The sequence below is a fragment of the Bison bison genome, unplaced genomic scaffold (genome assembly GCF_000754665.1).
Source record: "Bison bison bison isolate TAMUID 2011002044 unplaced genomic scaffold, Bison_UMD1.0 scf7180017864371, whole genome shotgun sequence".
NCBI lineage: Eukaryota > Metazoa > Chordata > Mammalia > Artiodactyla > Bovidae > Bison > Bison bison.
Genome location: NW_011494943.1, coordinates 1,969,371 through 1,979,579, shown reverse-complemented (window position 1 = coordinate 1,979,579; position 10,209 = coordinate 1,969,371). Strand labels below are relative to the sequence as shown.

The window sequence follows — 10,209 nt, the reverse complement described above, 5'->3', positions numbered from 1 at the left end:
GGAGGTGGTGGCTTAAAGGGAGTCGGAGGGCTCCCCTGACCCCATGTGCTCCCAGGGACCGGGGAAGTCGGCTGCAAAATATCCTTTCCCTTCACTGGCACTGCCTGGAATTCCCTACTGCAAACTCATTCCTTCACGCAAAGCGTTTCTCTCCTGAGATGTAAGTCGCCCTGTGAGGCGAAATATACCAATCCACGTGTGTCACACACGGTTGGGAAGGAATGAGTGGTTTCTGAACATGTCGCTGATGAAGAAAGAATCACAGGATGGGACTAATTATTGTGGTGGAAACAGTCACCCCTGGGACCCAGGACGGCTCCTGGGGCCATTTAGGGCAAAGAAGGTGGAGCCCTAGAATCATTCACACTGTAGACCCCTCTGTCTGTTATGCTTGAGTGGACGGTCAGCAAACATTAAACCAAAATAGCAAGGAAAAATAGAAGAGATGGACAGACTTAGGTCACCTCCTTGGAGAGGCAGGCAGGGTTGGGTAGGGGTCCTCTCTTTTCTCTGTGGGGAATTGCTTGTCACCAGGGCACAAAGGGGGAATCAAACTTAATGAGGGAAATCTCCATATGTAAAATTCCGTGTTAATTAAATGCAAATAAGAACGCTGATGAATTTCCAGTGAGCCTTTTTTTTTTTTTTGGTCTTTGCAGAGAATCCATCGATACTGGATAAAATATCAAGAGGCAAATTATGACCTGAGTGCAGCTGACTTTCTAGTGTGCCTAATAGTAAGACGGCTTTTCTACCTCATTGCCTACTTTTTTTGGGGGTTATCATTTACTGTAGTAAATCTTTGGTCTTGTCTGAAGTGGGCCGCTTTGAAAGTGTTTTTAATATAGTCTTACTCCAGTACTCTTGCCTGGAAAATCCCATGGACGGAGGAGCCTGGTAGGCTGCAGTCCATGGGGTCACTAAGAGTTGGGAACGACTGAGTGACTTCACTTTCACTTTTCACTTTCATGCATTGGAGAAGGAAATGGCAACCCACTCCAGTGTTCTTGCCTGGAGAATCCCAGGGACAGAGGAGCCTGGTGGGCAGCTGTCTATGGGGTCGCACAGAGTCAGACACGACTAAAGCGACTTAGCAGCAGCAGCAGAGAAAGCAATTACATTCAGATATGATTCTACGTTCTAGTTACTTCTTATATGCATGAATAGACTGTGTAAATCTAGGATGCAGTATAAAATTAGATTTTCTTATTTATCCTATCTACTGCCCCCTCCAAATTTGGGAATTTGTAAAGAAACCCATGCAATACAACTTAAATCCTGTGCAATTAGAGATAAACAAAGCAAAAGTTAAAAAAAAAATGAGAAGGGAAAGTGATTATACTGGTGTATATGGGCTGAAGAAAATTAGTGTCTTTGCATATATGGCAGTACTTTTCTAGGCATAGATCAAAAATAGTAGTCCTTGCCCTCATGGGGCTTAAATTCTGGTGGAAGAAGGCAGATAATAAACTAAATAAATAACATGCTGTGTGAGATGGATGGACTTTAAAAATAAAAACCTGCAGGAGGCAAGGAAGCAAGCTGTGGGGACATCACGGGGAGGAATATTCCCAGAGCAGGGAGAAAAGTGACCCTGGCTTGATCCAGGGTCAGGCAGGTGGCCAGGTGGTTGGGGCAGGGTAGCCACAGGGGAGAGTGAAGGTCACAGAGAGAACCGAGCTGAGTGTGGGTGAGCAGAGTGGGTGGCTCGGTGATCCTGGGTCATGTCCAGGACTTTTATCTTCCTTGTGAGAGCCAGCAGCCAGCGGAGTTTTCAGGGAAGTGCTGTGATCTGATCTATGCTCAAAATACAGCTCCCGTTGCTCTGTTGAGAGTAGATGTTTGGGGCAAGGGAAGAAGAGAGACCCACAGCCAGGGGCTGCGGTGTTACTGTCAGTGATTACGGCCCGGCAGAGTGAGGAGCAGCCCTAGGTTCTGGGTAACTTTGAAAAGAGAAGCAGGTCACACGTGCTGCCAGACCAGATGTAGGTTGTACAACAGGAAGAAAGACAGGAGGCGGGTTCCCCGAATTGGATTGTTACTATAGAACTGATCTGTATGAATGCTTCATGACTGTTTTGTCTGAAGACAAAAGACCCAAACTACGATTCAGATGTTTCTGATGTGAACTCATCCCTCCGTGTAACTGTTTCTTTGCTCCTAGCCTTACTTCCAGGCTTTGCTCTTCATGTTTGTCCTGCGATGCCTAGAAGCAAAATGTGGAAAGAAAATAATGCAAAAGGATCCTGTTTTCAGGTTGGGATAAAAGTTAATTTCATACTTAATATTGCATTTTAATATTCCTAGGGAGTGGCTGCACCCCAACCTCTTAATGCTGATTTGTATTAACAGTATAAATAGCGTGGTCAGCAGATTTCTGGCTGAACTGCCAGGAAATGGGATACCCAGGCAGAGGCTTCCTTTGTAGCTCAGTTGGTGAAAGAATCTTCCTGCAACGCAGGAGACCTGGGTTCGATCCCTGGGTCAGGAAGAATTCCTGGAGAAGGAAACAGCAACCCACTCCAGTATTCTTGCCTGGAGAATCCCAAAGGACAGAGGAGCCTGGCGGGCTACAGTCAATGGGGTGGCAAGAGTCGGACACGACTTAGTGACTAAATCACCCCTACCAGGCAGAGTTCTGCCATTAATTAGCTGAAGGGAGCTTTCAAGCTCTCAAAAATTTAATGAGAACTCAAATACTTGTTTGACTTAGTATGAATAGAATGCTAGATTTCTAACTAAAAAAGATAGATATTCTGTAAGCAAGAAAGGTTTACTGTATAGCACAGGGACCTGTGGTCAGTATCTTATAATAAGTAACAAGGGAAAACAATCTGAAACATAATATCCGCATGTACGTGTAACTGAGCCACCTCCTGTGCGCCTGAAGCATTGTGAGCCAACTGTACTTCAGTAAAGTGTGTACGCTAAGAAAAGCGTTTTAGTGAGAACTCGGGCACGCCCTTTCCCACTCAAGAGGATCACGTGTGCCTGACCAGAGCGATAGGATGGAGTTGGTTCGGCAGCACGACTCAAGTGTTTTAGCAGGGGGAGACTCTAGTAAGGGTCAACAGTCAGGAATCCTGGAGTGGGCGGGTTGCCATTTCCTTCTCCAGGAGTCTTCACCCAGGGATCGAACCCAGGTCTCCGGCACTGCAGGCAGATCCTGAGCCACCAGGGAAGCTCCAAACAGGGAAGGGTACCAGGCAGATCCTGGGCTTGAGTAACACGGGCTCAGAGTCAGCAGAGAAGAACGCAGGGGACCACACGGGCTCAGCGTCAGTGGAGAAGAACACGGGACCTGATTCTTAAAGCAGCGGCAGTACTTGCTGAGAAGTTTGAAAGGGTCAGAGACACTCAGGAGAACAGCAGCAGCACAAGGAGGGGACTCGGCTGCAGGGGTGGGCGTTCCTGGCAAAAGAAGACTCACCGTTCACAGTCGGCCTCATCACCAGTGTGCTGAAAGGACCGTGGTGAAATCACAGAGAAGCTGGGTTTTTTTTAGCTTTTCACTTTGCATTATGGTGTAGCCGACCACAATGCCATAGTTTCAGGTGAGCAGCAAAGCGACTCCCCCCAGCACGTACCTGTATCCGCTCCCCCTCAAGCCCCCTGCCCGTCCAGGCTGCCACATGATGCGGAGCTCCTTGTGCCTGCAGTAGGAGCTTGCTGGTTACCTGTTTTAAGTATAGCTGGGTGTTCAAGTCTATGGCAGGGAGTGGAAGGGATAGTTAGAGAAGCTGATGTTTGATATATCTTTGACACCTAGCAAAAAAACCCACATGCTGTGTGTTTCATCTTTTCTGTAGAATTTCCCCCCAAAGCAGAGACGCTCGTTCAAATGCAGAAGAACCTATAGGTGAAGACGAAGATGTTCAAGCAGAAAGAATAAGAACAGCCACCGCCCTGAACACATCAATAGAGGAGGTAGGGATTCAAGTGTCAAAATGGGTGTTAATGGAATGCTCGGGAACTCAGGAATCGAGGTTGATGTGCTGGGTTTTGTTTAGAAAGTCTGGAGTTGGGTGTGTGTGCGCGCTCAGTGGTGTCTGACTGCGACCCCATGGACTGCAGCCTGCCAGGCTCCTCTGTCCCTGGGATTCTCCAGGCAAGAACACTGGAGCGGGCTGCCATTTCCTCCTCCAGGGGCTCTTCCCGACCAGGGACGGAACCTGCATCGCATGCATCGCTTGCATCTCCTGCACTGCAGGCGGGTTCTTTACCACAGAACCACCTGGGAAACCATGCACTTAAGCAGTTCCTAAACATGCAGGCACTTCTTTCGAAGTCCTTCATGCTCAAAGAAGAATGCAAATCACACTGGTTTCATCTTGTTTGTTTGAGAAAAATGGCCTTAGATATATAGAGCTGCAATTTCAAACCCCCAGTCTCATGAGTCAAAGAATTTACGTGAGATTTGTTATAGAATGTCGGGTAGAGACTAAGATTTTAAGGATTACTCTTTGATTTTGATGTGGGAGGTGTTCACATGAGTCTAGATATTTCTGTTACTGGAAGACAAGAAGCCAGCCTGAAATGATGCTGTTTACTCAGTCCATTTATTTTTTGTTTGTCTCATAGATAAGTTTATTTGTGTTGTAGTTTAGATTGCATGTGTAAGTGATCTCATATGATATCTGTCTGTATCTTTCTGACTTAACTTCACTTAGTGTGATCATTTCTAGGTTCATCCATGTTGCTGCAAATGACCTGATTTCACTCTTTTTATGGCTGAGTAATACATATATATTCTTTATTCATTCATCTGCTTTTAGCAAGAAGTATTGTCAACATCCACCAGCATGTTACATCTGAGACAAGCAATGTGGATTGCCCTCAACGCAAATATGGATTGGTTCATGACGGGGGGCAAGAGAGGTGCCAGGAGGCAGAGCATAGAAATGAAAAGTGACTGCTGCTTAAGAGGAAAATCACTCTGTTCTGTGTTCCAGAAACCAGTCATAATTGCTAGCTGTCTTCACAAAGAGTATGCAGGCCAGAAGAAACGGTGCTTTTCAAGAAGGAGGAAGAAGACCGCAGTGCGAAATGTCTCCTTCTGTGTTAAAAAAGGTCCGGAACAGTCACTGCTTAAATTTGCCATTATTTTTAGAAATACCCACTGAACATCGAGGTTATCAACACCGTTGTACTCGCTGAAGCATTCATTCACTCATTCAACATATGTTTTTTTGAGTGTGCCAGGGGCTGTTTAAGAATCAGGAAATATAATTATGAAACAATAGACAAATGCATGACCTCATAGCTTTTACATCCCCGGAGGGGTCAGTAAACAGAAATGACTTATCAAGAGAGGTTTCAGATGTCACACTGGCCGGTTCTGTGGGGAACATTCAAATCTGTGAAATGACCTGAGTGACTCGGGGCCACATTCACTTAGGGTTGGAGTCTGAAAGCCTCAGTTGCTCAGTCGTGTCTGACTCTTTGTGACCCCATGGACTGTGGCCCACCAGGCTCCTCTGTCCATGGATTCTCCAGGCAAGAATACTGGAGAGGGTTGCCATTCCCTTCTCCAGGGGATCCTCCCAACACGTGGATTGAACCCAGGTCTCATGCACTGCAGGTGGATTCTTTAGTGGGAAGCTTAGGGTTAGGAAAGACTTTTCTTGAGCAGAGACAGTTAAGCCAAAATCCAGGTGATAGCAGGCTTCAAGTTGGTGTAGTGGTAAAGAACCCACCTGCCAATACAGGAGACATAAGAGACTTGGATTCAGTCCCTGGGTCAGGAAGATTCTCCTGGAGGAGGGCATGGCAACCCACTCCAATATTCTTGCCTGGAAAAACCCATGGACAGAGGAGCCTGGCAGGCTGCAGTCCGTGGGGTCACACAGAGTCAGACACGACCGAAGCAACTTGGCACAGCTCAGCACTAGGCGATAAGAAGGTACCAGCAATGTTAGCGTGCAGAGATAAGAGCATCCCAGATGGAGGAAACAGCGAGGGTTCAGACCCAGGCATGCCTTTGGAGTGGGTGAGGCACTCAGAGAGACCAGCAGATGCTCTGTGAACGGAAGGGATGCTCTCAGAGGCAAGCAGGGCCCACGGGGTCCAGTGTGAACCACAGCAGAGTTTAGATTTCAGGCCAGTTGAGCAGAATGCCTCTAGTGGGTTTTTGTCACCATTTAATTGATACTTTGAAAAATGTTTCACCCTGGCTATTATTTGTCCATGAATTTGGGTAGTGGACAAGTTAAGAGGCTTTCATATCATCGTACCATCTCAGATGAAAGATGATAATGACTCAGGCACAGGTGGTGGAGTTTGCGACGGAGGAAAGGCGCCTGACTCCCGGGTTTAGGAATTGCTTAGGTCCTCAGCAGGCCAGCCGTCCGCCCTATAAAAAATTATGGGCACCTTTTCCCACTGGAAGAGTAATCTGAAAAAAGACCCAAGTATGGACAGCAAATGTCAGTCTCTAAGCTTTTTTTCCAAAATGTTTTATATAATTATAGGGGCTAAAGCACATGTTTTGGCAACACAAATTACATATATAAATTTCAAAATGGCAATGGAGATGAACATGTATCTCAGAAAGTTGCTGAAGAAGCAGATCTATGTTATTGTTTTACTTCAATACTGATGGCGGGTGCCTCTCTTTCAGGAGAAATTTTGGGGTTGCTGGGACCTAATGGCGCTGGTAAAAGTTCATCTGTTAGAATGATATCTGGGATGATGACGCCAACAGCTGGAGAGGTAGTGCAAATGAAGATGAGGTTTCCGTTCCCCAAATAGACGTGCTGTAGTAGAGGTGATGTCCTTGTGAGGCTGTACTGTGAGTAGTTTAAGTAGTTTTCTGTAATAAATATACGGGGTAACTGCTGTAATATTTCTTCCATGTTCAAAAACTCGAGGCATTCGTTAGTCACAAGTCAGTTTCTTGAGGAATCACGTGGCTGAAGACGGGCTTGCACGTTTCTGAAACCAGCACACTTTCTCAGGTGGAGCTGACGGGGTACGGTTCGGATCCGGATCAGCAGGGGGACATCAGCATCCGGTTCCTGGGCTACTGTCCCCAGGAGAACGTGCTGTGGCCCAGCCTGACCACGCGCGAGCATCTGGAGGTGTTTGCTGCCGTGAAAGGGCTGCGGCGAGCGGACGCCCACATGGCCATCTCACGGTACTGTGCGCCCATGAGGCTCCTCTGTGCCGTCGCTGACAAGGAGTGGGGAGTAGGGGGACATCTCCATCTTCCGGGAGCAGCAGGGGTTGAGTGGGGGTGGGGGCCAGGGGCCAAACCCTGCACCCCGGCCGGGGGACCTTTAAAAGGTAACAGCGTAGAATAGCTGTCCGTGTCCAGTGATACAGAGGGCATCACTTACACGTAATCTAAACTGGGGCGCAGACAAACTTAGCGAAGAAACAGGAGCAGACGCACAGGACAGACGTGTGTTTCCCCAGGAGCCCGAGATGTGGAGGGACGGCGAGAGAGTCTGGGCCTGGCGGTGCAAGCTCTCACACATAGAAGGATAAGTAACAGAGTCCTACTGTGCAGCACGGGGAACTCTGTTCAGTATCCTGGCTTAGACCAGAGGGAAAAGAACGTGAAAAGGAATGTGACAGGCATAGCTGATTCACTTCGCTGTACGGCAGAAATTAATGCAACATTGTAAACCAGCTACACTTCAACAGAATAAATTGAAAAAATTTTAAGTGAATGAATAATCGTCTATTTCATGAGAATTCAGGTTTTACAATTTTTTATGAGATGTAAATCTTTCATGTTCAGAGTAGATTTAAAAATTTTTTTTAATTGGGGGAGAATTGCTCTGCAGCGTTGCGTCGACGGTCAGTTCTGAGAGTGATGGTCCGAGGAGGACCCCAGGGCCGTCACCCCTGCGTCTGGTCATCCTTCTCCCCACGTCCTTTCCTGATCTCGCCGTCTGGCCCTGTTTCCCACCAGGCTGGTGGACGCCTTCAGGCTGCACGAACAGCTGGACGTTCCCGTGCAGAAGTTATCGGGAGGGGCCGCCAGAAAGGTGCGTGTGTCCCGCGGGCTTCCTCTGTGGGTGGCGGGCGGCGGCAGGAACAGCCCGTGTCTCTGCCTTGCAGCTGTGTTTTGTGCTGAGCCTCCTGGGAGACCCACCCATCCTGCTTCTGGATGAGCCGTCCACAGGCTTGGACCCCGCGGAGCAGAAGCAGCTGTGGTGAGCAGCCCTCGCAGGGCCAGGAGGAGGGGCCTTCTGTGAAAGGAGCGTTTTTAAGCTGACCTTGGAGAAGCAGATCCACTGACCCGCTAGCTGAGCGGAGACAACTCACAGTACCCGGGAAACCAGTGTTTAACGAGTAGATTCTCTCAGGGGCTTCCCTGGTGGCTCAGCAGTAAAGAACCGGCCTGCCGATGTAGGAGACAGGGGTACGGTCCCTGGGTCGGAAAGATCCCCTGGAGGAGGGCATGATAACCCACTGCAGTATTCTTGCCTGGAGAATCCATGGACAGAGGAGCCTGGCGGGCTGCAGTCCGTGTGGTTGCAATGAGTCGGACACGACCTAGCAACTGAGCAGCACATCCCCTCATAGGGCACCAGCTTCAAGCGGCGTTCGAGTGGAGTTAGAGAACCTCTCAGGATCTTGCTGGCGTTTTAGGTCTTGCGATTTGGAATGTAGATTAATTTTGCCAGTTATTGAGATGTCTGTAACTTTTTCCTTAGAAACTGTTAGCTTGCTAATACATTTTCCTCCTTTGCTTCGACCCCCGTCCTCCGCTGCCTTTACCTAACCTGTTAAATTTGTTGATATAGATTTTCATTTAATAGTTTTTAAATTCTTCTTATGTTCCTATCGAGAACTTTATATTTGGAGTTATAAAATCCTCCAACCCACTTTCATATTTGTGTCTGTCCAGTATTTTCCCAACTTTTTAAAAGAACTTTGTTATGGAAATTTTATACAAATGGAAAGAGAATCATCTATGACTCTATTAAGCCAAATGTTCTCCATGTAAGGCCAATCTTTCTTCGTCTTTGCCTCTACCTACTTCCTTTTGCTGCTTTCCAATTATTTTGAAGCAAATGCTAGGCAGCATATCCTTCGTTTATAAACATTTCGATTAACTTCTGCTAAAAAAATGAAATTTTCTTTCTTTTAACTTAACCAGAATGCCATTAACACACCTAAAAACACCTAAAAACTTTTACCAAAACCTTCTAAGTAATCACATTTTCCTGTTTGTTTTTTTAAATTTACGATTTAAATATGATTCATGAATTGTATTTTATCCATAAAATTTCCCTTCCGTCTCTCTTTTTTCTCACCCTTTTAAAATACGGCGTTACTGTTGGGGCTCATTCAGGCAGACGGTCCAGAGAGCCGTTAGAAACACGGCGAGGGGCGCCCTGCTGACCACCCACTCCATGGCCGAGGCGGAGGCCGTGTGCGACCGCGTGGCCATCATGGTGTCCGGGAGGCTGAGGTGGGTGCCGGCCAAGCCTGCCCTGGAATTCTAAACGAGACTTGCTGTGAAAGGGCTAAGCTTGCCCAGTGGCTCAGCGGTAAAGAATCCAGATGCAGGTTGGATCCCTGGTTCTGGACCATCCCCTGGAGAAGGAAATGGCAACCTGCTCCAGTATTCTTGCCTGGAGAATCCCATGGACAGAGGAGCCTGGCGGACTACAGTCCCTGGGCTCTCGAAGACCTGGACACAACTTAGCAACTAAAACAGCAACGACATGAAAAGGGCAAAACCCCTGTAACCAGCTGACACTCTTCCCCCCTCCCTCAGGGACCCCTTTCCCTACATCTGAAATTTAAGAATAACAGGATAAAATCCCAGGGGTGAGATTTTCCCAGCGTGTCTTCCTTCTTGTTCGCAGATGCATCGGCTCCATCCAACACCTGAAAAACAGCCTCGGCAAGGATTACATTCTGGAACTGAAACTGAAGGAGGCTTCCCAGGGGATGTCGGTCCACACGGAGGTCCTGAGGCTGTTCCCTCGGGCCGCCCTGCAGGAAAGGTGAAGCCACTCTTGGTTGTGGAGGAGCAGGTTGGCTTTTTCCATCCGCAGTTCCTTCTCTGCTCTGCAAGCACTTCAGGGCGATTAGACTTCAGCATCAAGGGAGGGACCTCAGAAACAGATTTAAGTCTTCCCGATCATAGGAGATTTGTGAGAGTCCCCAGGAAGATGTGTCCCCCCAGGGAGGCCTGGGGATACCGGCCTGGGCCTCCGCGGCCACCCAAGGCTGGGCCCCCGGGCT

General features: G+C 47.9%; 1 protein-coding gene across 3 annotated transcripts in view; it reads left to right on the top strand.

The window, feature by feature from the left end:
• ABCA6 (ATP-binding cassette, sub-family A (ABC1), member 6) overlaps nt 1-10,209 on the top strand; it is a 68,022-nt gene that overhangs the window by 53,548 nt on the left and 4,265 nt on the right. For 2 of the 3 annotated variants that reach the window (XM_010856076.1, XM_010856075.1), the window contains exons 30-39: nt 660-737; nt 2,165-2,256; nt 3,810-3,927; nt 4,953-5,070; nt 6,620-6,711; nt 6,957-7,135; nt 7,919-7,994; nt 8,068-8,162; nt 9,308-9,427; nt 9,828-9,968. In XM_010856076.1, the coding sequence (XP_010854378.1) occupies nt 660-737; nt 2,165-2,256; nt 3,810-3,927; nt 4,953-5,070; nt 6,620-6,711; nt 6,957-7,135; nt 7,919-7,994; nt 8,068-8,162; nt 9,308-9,427; nt 9,828-9,968 (1,109 nt within the window). Of the gene's footprint in view, nt 1-659; nt 738-2,164; nt 2,257-3,809; nt 3,928-4,952; nt 5,071-6,619; nt 6,767-6,956; nt 7,136-7,918; nt 7,995-8,067; nt 8,163-9,307; nt 9,428-9,827; nt 9,969-10,209 lie in introns of those variants that run through there. The other variant, XM_010856077.1, reaches the window with a different exon arrangement.